This window comes from Accipiter gentilis, chromosome 30, assembly GCF_929443795.1.
Source record: "Accipiter gentilis chromosome 30, bAccGen1.1, whole genome shotgun sequence".
Lineage (NCBI taxonomy): Eukaryota > Metazoa > Chordata > Aves > Accipitriformes > Accipitridae > Astur > Astur gentilis.
Window position 1 is genome coordinate 11,747,662 of NC_064909.1, and position 15,943 is coordinate 11,763,604.

The following is a 15,943-nucleotide window of genomic DNA, read 5'->3' on the forward strand; positions in this document are numbered from 1 at the left end:
AGAGAAAAGTAATCCCCTCTCTCTCTTTCCATCTCCCCTTCCCCAAAATCAGAAAAACAATCTCTACATCTCCTGACCCCCAGTTCAGATTAAACCTGGATGTCGAAGAAGAGACCTAGAAAGAGGTGCACGTCCCTTCCAACGCGGATTTAAGGAGAAGCTACACAAGTAGATGAACTGTTGAACTCAGTCCTCTGTCTTAAAAATACATTTCATTGGGGTCGTTAATGCATGATATAAGTACCCAAAAGATGTAACAGAATTCTGAAAAATGAATTAAGGACGTATTGCCATCTCCAGCAAAATAATAAAAGTAGAGAGATTAAGAGGCAGCATATCTTTTTGAATTGTAAAATAGGTTTATAGGTCTTCTAATAACAACCTTTACTCAAACCTTACATAAATAGGCTTATATGATACAAATATTATGTGGGCTATGTGGAAACTACAAGGTCCCTAATCATGTTTAGGGATTACTTGACAGAACAGAGACATTTCATTCCTATTGGACCTAGGGATTACAGCAAAGAAACATCTAATATTCCATTTTTTAATTTCATGCATTTTTTATTTACCTTTAATGATGCTGTATATATTCATCATCCTGAAATATTAAAACAGTATGAAAAAAGTAATAAATTGGTGGAAAATTTAGGGAATGGGAATGCAACAGCACGCAAATCATACACTATCAAGTGCTTGATACACATTTAAAATTACTGCCTAGTACAGCAAAGCCAAATTCCTGGCAGATTTCTGAAGCGCAAAGTCACAATAAGAAGATCAGCAGAACAGACTGAAATAATAGAATATTCATCCCCCTAATCCATATGCAATTCTTTAGGGCTTTTTTTTAACAATGCATATGAGGTCTGACTGTATTCAGGATTTAAATAAGTTGTCTCTCTCTCCCCCCCCCCCCCCGCCACACACTCTCTCTCACTCCGTATTTTTGTTTAAAAAAAGTATATACAGTTATCATTTCTGCTCTACTGCACCCACATTGACAAGGTTAGCACATCCTCTCACACCTCAGATGAAACAATAGCATTTTAAACAACAAAAGTGTTAAAAGAAATACATTTATTCATACCACTGAAACCTCCTGCAACGGCTTTTCCCAGTTATCCTGGGAAAGGGATTTTTTTCTTTAAAATTTTTTTTAACTCTTTCCTACTTCATTCTAAATAATTACTGTTAATTTAAAGCAATTTCTCATTTAGTTATTGGCAATAAAATTTTGAAACCAGTATTAAATCTTTGAGATCATGCCTTGCTCTCCAGACAGAGGTAATTTTAGATCTAGTATTGTATAAAGGGACAGAGACCTAGAGACATGTAAATCATCACTCAAAAGACAGATGCTGATGATAATAATGATACATGTAGAAAACGTGCGTGAGGATGGGTGATGGGGAGGTGTAGTATAAAACTTCCATTGCCATGCATGATTTTACTGATTTACTTTCAAGTAGTGCAAAGCTACAACTGAGTTATAGATGTTCTTCCAAATAGGAGCATGAAGAAATTCATACCCTATCATACAGACATACAAAGCCTGATCTTGAGATCAAGCAGGTTTTACACAGGTTTAACTCTCTGATTAGGCTGCAGAATATCAGCACCACAGACGCGCGATATAAAAAGAGGATAGAAGAAGAATGTATCCAAACATAAGACATTTGCAACAGTAATATGCACATGGACTTGCTAAATAGAGGTGCCTACATGCGATAGTTACGATGGCCACATGCAGAAAGCAGCTTTCACAACCATCACGACAGTTCTTGTCACAACTCTGTTAGTGAGGCGAAGGAGCACTAGGACAGGTGATGCTACATGGAAAGCCATCTGGTAAGTGAGAAAGAGCAGCCACATCCTGTCGAAACCTGAATACCTAAATGTAGCTATATCCTATTTGTAGTAACAGGTCTCATGAGAAATGGCCTGGGGTGTAGAGTGCTGCTGAGCATTTACCAGGACTTTGGGTTTCTACCTGGTGGGGAACACGCTGATCCAGCCCCCTTCAGATCATGCTCATGTGTTATTAGCCAAACTATGATATCAGTTAACATTGCTATTCAAATTGCAACGTTACTTTTTTAATTCGATACAGACTAAACAAGCGATGTAAAACATATTTAATGAAAGATTTTCTTTTTGGTATGGAACCTGCTTTTCTTTGGTAGGAACCTGCTGTGATTTATGCAGCTGTGACACCAGTACCTGCCCATATTGTGGTGCCCATCTACTGACACAGAGTCCAAATTTATCGATGGTTATTGCTTACAGATACCTAATAATTATTGATAGATTGGGGGGAAAAAAAAAAACCCATAACCATACTGAAACCAGCAGGAACAGTCCGGCAACAACAGGGCTAGAGTACATCCATCCTGTTTGTATATTTTGCTGGCATTCTTAGAAAGGATTTGATCTGTACTAGTGAGAAAGGTGTGTTAAGTTGTATAAGGAAGTAAAAGACAAATGAACATCAAACTTCTGCTAGAAAATATGATGAATAAACAGGGTCTATTAATGCACGCTGAACTTTGGAGAGAAAGCCTGATAGATGCCCTGCAGAGCTGCACTGGACCAGATCCGAATCTGAAAGGCACAGGTGGCAGCAACTTTGTTGCAAACATACCACTGTTTTAAAAGACAGGGCAATTAAGTAAAAGTACAAAGTACCATTTCATTTTGGGGGGAGGGGAGGGGGGGAGGAAGGCTAAAGAAGGAGGCAAGGATTTATCAGAGAGGAAAAAAGAGCACCCAGTGAAAATTAGGGTATGCCTAAAATACATTAGTGCTACTCTCCCTTCAGCTATCCTGTATTTTACAGGACATAACACATGTCTGTATGAGTCTTTGTTTCAGCAAAGACAGCAACTGTTTGTGACAGAGAAGGCTAGAAAAGAACAGGAAAGCTTTTACCCAAATTTCAAAACTTTGTTCCAAAGCACACAGCTACTAAAGCTTTTCTACAAGTGTTTGTAAATACGGTAAATGCTTTTTAATGTGCACAAGGAATACTTTGTTTCCTCGCACTAATTCAGAGAAATGGTTCAACCACCTTCTTTAGAAAGTTTCTAAGCAAGCAACGTGAGACATATATTTGGAATATGAAAGTTTAATCCTACTCATTAAAACATTACAAACTTATAATTAATTGAGAATGGAGTCAATAATGAGAACATCCTTCAACATAATGATGTTGGTACTATCAGCTTGTAATATGGGAATATGTTATAGAAAGTGAAGTACAATACTGAAAATTACAAGTCAGTTTAAAAAAAAAAAAGAACAGTCTGAAAGTTTTTCCCTGGGTCCAATCTTTAAAACACAAATTTTAAATCCTCAAAAGTTACATTTTCCTGGTCATCAAATGAGATAATATACATTGTTTTCCTGTGATGAGGAATAATTCAAGGTCTTACATTGCCTGATTAATCTCAGAACCAATATTTAGAAAAGGTTTCTCTTTGAGCTAATCAAACTTGACAAAAGCAATCTTCAAACTATGCCACATTCACTGATTTGTAAGATCCCTCAAACTTGTGTTTTATTAAATGCAGTTTAAATTAGCAACAGCTCTAAATCCACCTGCTTATGATACCCTCTGAATCTCACAGACAGTACATGAGGTAGGTAAAAAGAAAACACATGCAAATCAAAATTATTAGAACAAACCTCTTTTTTTTTTTTTTTCCTAGATGAAGGATCCCATTTTAATTCTAAGATAGCACCCAGTTACATCCCTATTGCTCACATTATGTTGCATTTTGAGGGGTAGTTGCTGATGGTATTCAGTTTACTTTTTCTTCTGGAGCTAACTGCCTTGACCTTACTGGATAAGGTATGTCCAGTGATTCCTCCAAACAATGCCAATTTCTTTATACATATGAAAGAGGATAACTTTCAATATAAAATTTTATGACATTCTTAGGCTTTCAGTACCACAACAGTATCATTAGATTAAAGGACACTCCAGAAGAGCAATATTGTGATGGTACAGCTGTTACCATGAGGATGACTGGTAGGGAAGCACTACAACACTGACCAGTTGGGAACACTGTGGAGAAACATGTAAATACCATCCCAACGTTCACCTTCGCTACCTGTTAGCGTTGGCAGTTTCCTTTCTTTCTGTGAGTGGTCATACACGCGTGCACAGGATTTTGCCATGGTTTGAGAACGTGTTTAAATGTGGTTGCCTGACTCACAGCACGAAAAGAGATTCCCAAGTTAGCACAGCTGAGTGGATAGAAGAAAAATATAGGAGAGGTGTAAGTATCAATTTTCTACTGCAAATATTCCAAAAGGAAATCAGGCCTCCAGCTTATTCTTTCTCTCAAGTCACACCTAAGTTCTGGATAAGTAAGTTTGAGCTACTGACTCCCCTTTATTTCCTCATGGTTGTGCGTGATGGAGATACTGTGTTTTAACATAGGCAATGTCTATGATCATATAATATAATATAGTACAATATTCCATTAACAAAGACTCACATGTATTAGAAGTTGCTAGTGCAAAGCTTTTTCAGACCGAAGGAAGGGTATCCAAATATTGGGTAACACACGCTGACTGGGAAGACTATCAGTGAGTTTCTCTATTTGTTTATATAAATGGGCCAATGCTTTTTAAAGCACTTCAGAGCACTTAACTAAAGCAAACAAGCACTTGAACTTTAAATATCTAGCAAGAGAAGCTATTGACAAGTATGACGTGACTTAGTAAATCCTAATATCTTTGCAACCTTTCATTCATACAGTCCCTTCATGAGGAGAAGCACCAGGCTTTCATCTCAACTTCAGCTCTACTGCAAGATACAGACTGAGCAATCATCTAGCCCTCTTCTGTTTCTTTTTGTTAAAGCAAACTGCTTTATTTTCTCCTATGAGGAGATCCTGGGCCCACAGTAGTATTTGGAAAGCAGTTTCTGATTTTGAAATCTTATTCTCTCTTATTTGGCCTTTAAAGTAGGACTTTTCCATTCTATGAACATCCTTTTTTATTCCTTGTTGTCCATGAGTAGCTAAGCCTTGATTTAGGAATATAACGTTTAGCAAACACCATCCTATTAATTCCTAACAGGTGAATAATGCTGTGGGAATAGCTTGCTATGCTCAGGAAAAGGGTGCCTTCGGTAAGTAGTCTTGTAACGGCGCGAGCGTCGTGCATCTTTTACGTCTTCATACTTACAATACACTCCCTAGCTAGTGCGCTATGTACAATAACACCGGTCATTTTCTGACCTAGATTGGCATGATCTGATTCACATATACCTTTCTGCTGATAAATCAGCATCCAAATGAATAATTTGAAAGATTATTCTGTAGCTTTGGACAGTAATTTTTTTGGAGATGTCATGATTTCGTGTGGGTCAAGTAACATACAACTTCGTAGCTGGACTCTGTCAAACCACGTTGGCTGTGTACTCTGAGAAACAGTATGGATTTAGGTACTTTGAGGAAAGGCAGTTTTCAGAAGAATGCCGCTGATATATGCCAGTCCATCTCAAGTATTAAGGTGGTCCTGAGAACCAAGAAGGTGGTGCTTAAAACAAGCTTTTCCATTCAGTAGCAGGTACATCTTATTCCTTAAAATCTTGCAGCACATTTTGATTTTTATTTCTCTCTGAATGTGTTCCACTTGCAGTCGGCGTAACGTGGCAGAAGAAAGGTGATAGAATAAACCTTTACTTTAACCTGGTCATTATCATCTTAGAGAAAGGAAATAAAGTATTTTTAAGCTATATTCTGAAGCTCATTAGCCACATTGGGATTTCAGTTTCCTAGTTTTAGGGGACATCGCATGTTCTGAAAGTGGTACTGGCTGTTTAGGATTTGTACTTGCTAGTCTGGTGATGAACATTCTCGAAACCCTATTTTGTTAGAAAAAAACCCTCATAAATGCAGTTGAGAATATGAACTACTCCATGCTAAGGCCTCAGTCTACGTACAGTTCCTAAAAGAAATAACTTTGAAAATTCTTTGAAATGCCCTGTAAGTTATAATTGGGTTTTAATGTATAAAACGGCTGAATAATTTAAATGTTTGGAAAAGAAAACAGTCTTTCCTAGAGTTTATGAAGTGATAAGTCTATTTCTTAGAATAATTAACTATGAAGCCTGATTTCAAACATCAGTGTCTACTAGCCTATGCTCTCCACTGCTGACACTAAGATCATACAGTTTTATCAAATTAATATTCCAGGGCCCGATTCTGATATTAAATCCCCATCCCTCACCTCCCCCTTGAGTAAGTGCCTTGGTTTCTACAGAAGTAATTTTACTTCCTAAACAAAAGTGAAATCAGGATTAAGCTCTGCTCATGATGCATTTTGGTTTACTGAATGACACAAGTTAGATTTGTATGTACAGCATGCATATCATGACGTTCCCACTCGAAACTTAAATAAAAAAAACAAGCCCAGAAAACTAGTAACATACAAGGATAATACAATACTCATTCACTTAAAGAAAATTATTTAGTAGCAAATGCATTTTCAAAGATGAAGTACAGCCAGGACAGCAAAAGCATGGTTTGAGATAAGAATACCCCAAAATACTGTCCCATTTTAGAATAGTGATAAAACAAGACTATGACAAAAGAAAATGTAATTCAGTTTTGAACACACTGCAAGTAAGTAACAAGATCTAATTATTTAGAAAGCCCCTCAAGATCCCATGGCTTTGGCAGAAATGAATTAAAAGGTGAAATTAAAGAACAGAAGAAAAGCTTATACAAGATGAACTGAGAGAGAAGAAGAGACAAAAGCAGTGAAAAGAAACAGACCCAGGGAAAGTACTGGTCTACTTTATTCTAATAATAGAGTCATCAACAGAGTATCTGTACACACTAACGCCTAATTTGAGCATCCTGAATTCTGATCCTGATTTCCAGAGATGGCAACTACATATTAAAAAAAAAAAAAACAACACTTAAATTGCTCATTACTAGAAATAGATTGATTTGCATGAGAAAGGTGCAGAGTTAGATTCCCATTTCATTTACGAATAGCAAGATCATAAAATGAAATTTCAAAGTAAGTCCTAACTCCCAGGCTAACACTTCCCTCCTGTTGGTAACAGCATCGTTGCCTGCGGGACCCGCGAAATAACACATACAGCTGCCACAGGGAAGAGGCAGTTTGAGTGAGCCCAGCAAAAACAGAACAAGGGCTTAGGAGATGAGCATAAGAATTTGCAATTCTGTTCAGTATTCAAAGACAAGCAAATAGAGAAACATCCAAGTGGGAAACACCATCAACAGTGAAAAGCCTGTCCATCTGAGCACCTGACAACATAGGTCAGGAGCAAATAGCTCAACCCAGTCAGAAGCTTGGGACTGTTCAGCAGAAGTGGAAGGATTTGCTCATGTGGAACAACTTCCAAAGCTGTGGTCATGCTCAACTTCTCTGCTTCTCATTAGCTTTCCTCCCTTCAGCAAAACTCGCTGGTACACATGGTCAGCCACTTTGTTTATTCTTAAGTACATGAATGTAAAACGACTGACCAAAGAAACATGAGTTTACCCTGGTAGAGAAGCTGATTGCCAGAGTAATCCAACGTGGTGTATGTTGGTCACAAGAGATGATGGCTGATATTCCGTAGTCAGCACATTTTTAACTGCTTGCTGGTTTTAGGTTTTAAATTGTTTACTAAATACTAACTTTAGCCATAGTTTGGGGTTTTTTGGGGGTGGGGGTGAGTCGGTGGTGTTAAAGTTAATCTAAGCAAATCACCAAGGTATAAGAAAAACAGCAGCTAATTTACCTGCTACTTTAGAGAAGAGCTCAGGGGTCTAAATCATTGTTTTCCCATACTTCCAGCTCTACGCTAAACATTAGGTCGTCAGAATTGTCTTCATCCCCTGAACACTACATGTGAAAGCCTCATATTTTTGTGTTCTAACGCTTTATCTAAGCATGGCTGCTTATAGAGTTAAGAGCCACCTTAGTGTTCTTCAAAACCATACTGAGGCACGAGATAGCCCTTTGTTTTGAAGGCCAGAGTTTGCTTTACCCCAAAAAGCACCTTGTCAACTTCTAGGACCTTCAGCCACTAATCTCTCTCATCTGTAAGTGTCTAACATGTGTTTCCTTGTTTTAACTCACTGAACATTTACAGCAGCCAAAATGCATTTATTTAACATAACTAAAACGCCACCTCTGATCACCCTGGACTCTTGGAAAGTTCAAGAGCAGGGCCAAAATTTGAAAGCTTAGCTTAAAGATTAAGCGTGAGCCATTGTGTGTCTGAAGCGATACGCTTCAGGAGGCAAACAACCCCCCCACTGCTGGCTGCAGTCTCCCACCACCCCCGGCAGCTCCTGAGTGCTCGTTCCACCAGACAAATCGCAGAGGAGAGGGAGCGAACCCCCTTCGTGGACTCACCATCCTTTTTTAGTCACATTCACTATGCATTGCATTAGAAAATCGTAACGGTGTTAAAATATTTTGGCAGGATTTGTTATGGCCAGATCACTCACTTCCTTTGGGACACACAAAGCCTCCTCTGGCAATGAAACAGCCCAAATGTCAGCAAATCCTATAGAACAGAAAACGGTCTGTCAATGTAAAGCCTAAATCTCCAATTAAACAAAACAAAACTCTATAACATAAAAACGTACATACAGAGAAATGAAACAACCTAGAAATGTTCACTTTTTATTAAGGTGGGTTCCCCCCCCCCCTCCAGAAACTTTTAAACAGCATTACAATGTATTCATCACAAGGTGCTATTAGAGCACAAGCTCACTCCAAGTGTTACCAATTCACGGACAGATTAGAGGGCACATTAATAACATAGTTAATATGAAGTGTTTAGAGCCTTTACGTCGGTGACAAATACGACTCAGCCAAATTTCCTGACCATTGAGGCCACGGAGGAACAATTTGGTAGATTTCATCAACAGTTCTAATTATGTTCCTGTCAAGTCGAGAACAAAGTAATCCATAACTGGGGGGCTGCTCGGAGACAGTGCCACGCGAGAGTAATTTATGCCCAAGACACAGGGCCCTCGCTGTAGTTAGTGTGCACAACGCTTGACTAACAAGTGGGTTCACAAAAAGGAATTTATTAGGGGAAACGCAGCCCTCCAGCTCCGAGCGGCTCATCAGGTGCAGGCTTAGGAGGAGTTACGAGGCAAAGTCTTCTCATTTATACAAGCAGCCAAAGTCCACGCTGGCCTCCGCGCGTTTTAAAGCGCGGGGTTTCAGCCCAGAGCATGGTACGGGGCTTCTGCCGGAGCTAGGCGAGCCTGCGGCCAAGGCCAAGGTGCGGCCCAGCGCTTTTAAAAAACATTTCGGTCCTTGGGACACCGGCAGTGCCACCTCAGAGGCTGAGCGGTATCGATGCCCTTTTGCGATCCTATAAATAACACGCTAATGAAAGATGCAAAGGCATTATTAGTAACAGTAAACTAAAATGTCACAATACACGACGCATTTCTTACCACAGCCTGACAGGGAAACAAGCTGAGAAAGGGAAGGAGGAAGGGGGGGTAAATGGGGAGAAGCTGTCATGTAATTTTGAGTCATTTTCCACTGTGATCTATATTGGGATGTGGCTTCTATCCTTTCAAACAGGATTGTTTTATATATGACACTCTTGCTGCATTTCACAAAAAGGTAGCAATGTCTCCCTAGCGCTAGGAGAAGCACAAAGCCTGGCAGTGGTCATTCTGGACTGGCTACTTGCATAACTAGTTAAGACGTTAGAGAAAGTAAAATGATGCATTTCAAATGTAATTAAGAACAGTATCTGTAAACACAGGGAAAAATAACATCAGCAAAACTTAGATTCATGTGATAAATACAAAACGCTTAGTGGGTTTTAAAGCATAGTTTTCTGAAGGTAGCTGTGGGCATACACTGCTGTCAGCAGTTTTAGATTTTTATTTAACAAGACAAAAGACACAGAACTTTTTTTTTTTTAAAAAAAATAAAAAAGGTCATTTTACAGCCCTTTCTTTGATGGTGCAGACACAAGCTTATAAAAGTGTTACCAGCTAACCAAAGCAGCAGCCTGCTTTAGTGGACGAAACATCAGCTCGCATAAGGGGAATGCTCAGAGTGAGGACCCATTTCAGGGACTGACTTGCCATGTGGCCGCGGGAAGGTCACCGCCTTCACCTACGTTCCCAACTGGTAGAATGGGTGCAAATGTGTGAAGGCAAGGATGTTGCCCTCGTGTGACATATCTTACCAATGGATTTTTGGTTGTACAGAAGTGTTACTAGCTTCACTGAACTATTGGGTTTACTTCAGCTTTTAAATACAAGTTGAACACTGGCATAGAGTGAATGCAGAGCATGGTTGTAGAGCACCACATCAAAACCCTGAGCTTCTCCTTTCACACTCTAGTAAGGTTTCTTACTAAAATTTGCTTGAATCTGTAAATTCTCTGCTGTTAAGTGTAGGGAATTTCCCAGCATCTACTGAGTGGGATAGTATTAGTCTCGTGCAACCAAAGCTTTACGGAATTATGATTACTTGCACCCTTTGCATCCAAGAATAAAAAAAACAACGCAACACTTTACAAGCATTGGTCGCTTAAGCTTCACAAGGGGACAAAGAGGAAAGGGAAGGACACAGTCCCATTCTGCAGATGTGAAAAGAGAAACCTCTCTGGTAAATCAGACAGACAGTAATTCGGAAGCCAAGCAATGCCTGGACGTTATAATTCCCAGACTCGTGATTCAGTCACAAGACACGCTTCCTTTCCTGGTGAAATGTCATGCTGCCGCATGCTTCTGTTACAGAACACATCTTAACCAAGTGTAGCAAAAGCATGATGATCCCATTAAGTATCTAACATCTAATACCTTGTGAAAACTAATTTAGTGCTTTATCAAATCTCTAGTTTGTATGTAGAGCATAAACTGGCTACATTTGCTAATAGGGCAGATTGACCCATCCCATATATTATCAAACCACATCAAAGTCTGCTGGAGGACATAGCCTTAGCTACTTATTATCCCTTGCATTAACTCTCTCACTAGCTACTCGACCAATACATTTTCCTGTAATACATCTGTCATGATTTTGCAGAGAAATCAGCAATTCTGAACAGTGCAGCAGTTAGAGACAGATAACAGGACTAAACCCATCATGGTCGCCTGGCTTTCCAATCTACTGTTAATTGGCACAGACAGAAGCTCTTAGAGCTAGACTTGCACAACAGCATGCCACTGCCAGGCCCCAGAGATTCGGGCTCTTAGTTAGATTTGTATTTTTAGAGCTTTAGTCATTCACATGATTTCTTCACGATTTATTACGTACAAGAGAGAAATAAAGTTGGATGCCAACACCTTCAAATTTACAAGATTTTTTTTCTTTTAGCATAAAAAAGGGTATCTTATGCAAGAGAACATGTGGCTTAGTAATCAGGAAAAAAGTTCTAGAACATTACTGATAATAATGTTAGCAATATTAGATCAAATGAGAACATCTTTCTTGGCTTGGATGCTGTGCAATCATATTCCCACATGTGTTATATTTAGGGTCTTGTTTGTGACACTGTATAATGAATTATATATCTGAACCCATGCTTCTAACTGTCTGGGAACTTGCATATATAGCTAATAGAGGGTTGGTTGGTTGGTTTGTTTTGAAATCACAGTTGCTACTGTTTTCTGTTAGATAGTGTTTGTCTTTGGACTTGGAAACCCTGAGCCATTGTACATGGGTCTCTTACTGACCTTTTCTGACCATTTGACTACCTATCATCACCGTAACTCAGAAGCTAGTGCTAGAATATTAAAAAAAAAAAAAAAAAGCACTAAAACAGACTCTCTCTTCAAGAAGAAACCAAATCCACTCAATGGAAATAAAAGCTGCCTCTCTCACTTTGCATATGTGATTGTATATAGTTCTGAAATATAATTATATCCCTCATGCAACCCTAGTCATTCACACTTAATTCTACAGCTTCATTTGTTTTCTCTTTGTACAGTTTCTCAAGCACTGTCAACTTCTTTTCCCTTATAAATTCTGGCCCTCCATATCTTTAAACACTAACATAAACAAGTAAAAGGCATTGGGGGCGGGGGTGTGTATGTATTATTAGAAGTTTTGTAGGTTCTTGGTGATCCAAGATTCCATTAATGACAGGTCATTTTTAACCCAGAGAATATTAAAAACTGCTTACAGCCCAGCTGTGGTTTAGCATCACCAACTCAGGCCAATACAGAGAGTATTCTACTGGGTAAAACTTCTAATAAGTAAACTTCTAGTCAGGAGGGGTTAAATTAGATTGAAAAAAACCCCTAAACCCCCAAACAAAACAAACAACCCCAAAAACCAAAAGAAAAGAAAAAGTGCACAGTGAGTTAAAACATCACAATTCTACATGCCTGAATTGAACTGCAAGACTTTGGAGCTTTATTCCCCCCACCGCCTTCCCTCTGTATTTTTCTTCTTCTGTTTTTATGTTGAAATCACAGGAACTACGCAGCCTAGCAAGGCTGTAATCACTCAGCAGGAACCTGGCACAAGCACAATGCAACCACCAGCCAGGCAGCAGGAAAATGAAGGAAATCTCTCTCTCCCTCCCCCCTAGATTTCTTAAAAGGGGCTCGGCGTGAATGAATCTTCCCGGTAGCCACCAACAATTTCTTATTCCTTCCGAGCAATCATCAATTTCAGCATCAAGTGGTTTAGTAGCTCTACAACTGGTAGTGGCAGCAGAGTAAGCCCAGCATGCAAACGTTTTGGCTAATTTAAAACCCTTGTGCTGCCGAATCAAACATGACAAGACAACAGTAAAAAGAGAGGCTATTATCCCAAATGAGAGTCAGCGGATGGCTGAAATTGGCTTGAGTGGCAGAGACAAAAGAGGTGGAAGGAGCAGGGACAACCAGGCATGATAATACCAGATACAGCACAGACTTTCTCCCCCACCCCCAGTGCACTCACACATACCGCTACCTGGAGGAAAAAAGGCAACATTTCCAAGTTTCATGGCCAGGCAGAAAAAATACACTTAAGATGATTCAAAATAAATTAGTACCTGGTAAAGCATCTGCCCCACAGGTACTGAAAAACTTATCTTACAAGAGACGTCGCCCTTTCAATAGAAACCCTAACACTCCATAGACTGAAACTGTCATTTCCTACCTGAATTCATGTCCTGCTGCCCAAAGTTCATTACCGTGAGTTGAGGATTGGAAGCACTGATTTAGGATAGAGTAACCTTAAAATGAGAATAATCTGTGGCGTGGCTACTGGTGAATAGCTGCTCTACACACAGAGCTCACCAAGCGCCCAGATCTCAAAGAGCTGCTGGGGAGGAAAAGTGGAGGGCAGAGGAATTAATTTTGCAAGGCATTTGGGAGACCACAAGCAGACTGATGATGTTCAGAGCCATGAACCCTGGTGATGGCTTGCAGCTCACAGAATGATGACCTGTGGGATCACTGGAGAGCAAGCAAGTTGTCTTTTGCAAGATTAACAATTTAAAAGTGCTGAAATTAATTTTGTTTAATAGCTGTGGGTGCAGACTCCTTACAAAGTAGGTTGCAAGGTCAGCAAGCCTCCTAAAACCTTTTAAAATGCAGCTTTTTATAGGGACAGTAGATTTAGGGTGGCTTAGGGCTTAAAGATCTAAAACGCAAAAGAAGTTTAAGAGGTCATTTCCTACTACTTCCAGATCTTGGGTAAAGACACATTCTCCATTTCACTTCTCACTCCATAACATACACTTATTGGTACATTCAAAGCTACTTGAGGCGGTATGGGTTTCTCAGGGTAGGCAAGGTGAAAAAAGACATTGAAATCAAACACGAGAAACAGATTAACCAGTACATAGCAGGCTCATCAGAGTCACACTGGAATGCGCCTACCTGTGTTGCAAAGAGGTGGTGGGAAGAAAGGAAAAAAAAAAAAGAAAAAAATATGTGTGGGAGAAAGAAACTGGGAAGGGAAAGACAAGGGCAAGGAGAGTGCTCACACCCTTGTCATCACTCAGAAGTAGTTCACCTGTGATTCACATCTGTCTCCTTATACGAGACCATTACACTCTAAATTACTGTACTGTACCGAGTATTTCAAGGAACAGCTGGGCTCAACACTGAAACCCAAATCAACCATTAAAACACACTTGCTCAGCTTCACACCCAAGTACGTGTGAGCGATCACTCACAACACATCAAAATACGCTGACTAGCTCTCCCTTATAGGACACTTTTGTCCTACATTTTTAGCAACAGCATCCAACTAATTACATGGGTAAAGTTTGTAGTGAGTGCAAGTTTGGGAAATAGAAACAGGGCATTTGTTTTACACTGCTGTGTAGAATGGACTGAATTTGCTGAATTAATCAATATTGCCTTGAAAAGTATTCGCATTTTGTGCGGTTGGGCCTCTGAGAAAGGTGGAGTCATGATTACAAGCAGGAGTCCAACCCCCAAAACCATGCATCCCAATGCAAAAAACATTCAGTATTTACACACATCCACCCGGTCTTGCAAACACATCTTCCCAGGGAACCGAGAAGCCCAGGTGCAGTTATGATCACGATGGATACAACACGCAGGTTTGTTTCATCCTATCCACTTTTTAAAATCTTTTTTCCCCCCAATGTGAAGGAAACACAGGGTTTACTCTTCAGAGAAAAACCAAAACAGTAACATGCCAAGCAGCAGACACGCAAGCTGTGGATACATAGCCTACCCTGGGACAGGTAACTGTTACCGAACAGAGAAACCTGCGCCGCTTGGCCACACAGGCCAGCAGAAACACCTCAGCCTTTGCGGTCAGCCTTCAGGAGAGAAGCATTTTGTCCTACGTAACAAAACTGAGTTGCTATGATCCTGCAGGTGGAGGGGGCCATTTCCCTGGCAATGAGGTAACTGACGGTCATTAGAGACGACAGAATTAATTCTGCCGCGAGCCTGTCGCTGACAGTGGCCGAAGCGAACACACCAGCCATTTTTCTCTGCCCCTTCCACAGGGAGTTAGAACAAAGAAAGGAGCCCCTGGGAAATACTTAGGACACCACAAGAAAATCATTTTAGATCCATATTAATACTGCCGCCGAATACTGCGTGCTTTTGGTCTGACACATGCTGCTGTATGTGGTATTTGTTCCCCTTCTTTTTGTCTCAAAGTTGAATACATATCCTCACGCAGCACTCCAAGAAAAGCCCAGTTCACAGTTCAGCAAGGCACTGCTTAAAAGGCAAGCCTGATACAGGTCCTTAGGGCATCTCATCCATCCTGTGCTTGGATGGCATTCTCCACCAAGGGACCCCATTAGGAAGGAAGGGCAAACTGAAATCCTAACCCAAAGCAGCCTGAAACAGCACCAGCATACTGGTATAGCAGCGATGGATGAGACTCCATTTGTCTTCAAAGCATGGGAAGCCAATATATCTGCTTCACTGCAAACTCAACTTTACTTTCCAACCTTGTGGTGTACTTAAAGCTAAAACGTAGATCAGCTTTCTATCCAGGGATAAGGCAGCAGAGAAGTGTCACCCAAGACTCCAATTAAACAGATTGGAAGTGACGCACTTCCAATGCAACTCCATACAGCAGAACACCCTGAGATACACTCTCTGGGTTTTAAATCAATTGCCCAGGAAGGCATCAACACAAGCTACAAAAGGTTTCCTTTCCCTTCCATACAGTGGAATAACAGAAGCATCTTATGCTAGTACAAAGCTTGCTGGAAAACGCAGTTGCTGTAAGAACGCTATCAACACCAGAGATATCACAGATCCTACTCTCCCTACAGAAGGTTAGGCCCTTCCAAGCAGGAAGAAACAATATGTTTGTTCTGTGGCCAAAGTAATTATAGACTTACCTATATTGCTTTATATTTCTCTTTTATGAAAAGAGCTTTGTATCATTGTTGAATGAGCTGAGTTGTGAGACTAGTACTTATCTGGAAGTCTCCGAGCTAAACTTCAGTTTGCCAGAAGCAGATACAGCTTCA

At 40.1% G+C, this 15,943-nt stretch overlaps 1 protein-coding gene across 13 annotated transcripts in view; it reads right to left on the reverse strand.

Moving 5' to 3' along the window:
• Window positions 1-15,943, reverse strand: part of ESRRG (estrogen related receptor gamma) — a 409,846-nt gene that overhangs the window by 229,118 nt on the left and 164,785 nt on the right. For 4 of the 13 annotated variants that reach the window (XM_049833524.1, XM_049833528.1, XM_049833523.1 and 1 more), the window contains one exon: window positions 8,493-8,551. The exons of 8 other annotated variants lie outside the window; for them this stretch is intronic. Coding sequence is in view for 1 of the 5 variants with exons in the window: in XM_049833517.1 (XP_049689474.1) it covers window positions 8,398-8,432 (35 nt within the window). In the remaining 4 variants the exon portion in view is untranslated. One more of the 13 variants, XM_049833517.1, reaches the window with a different exon arrangement.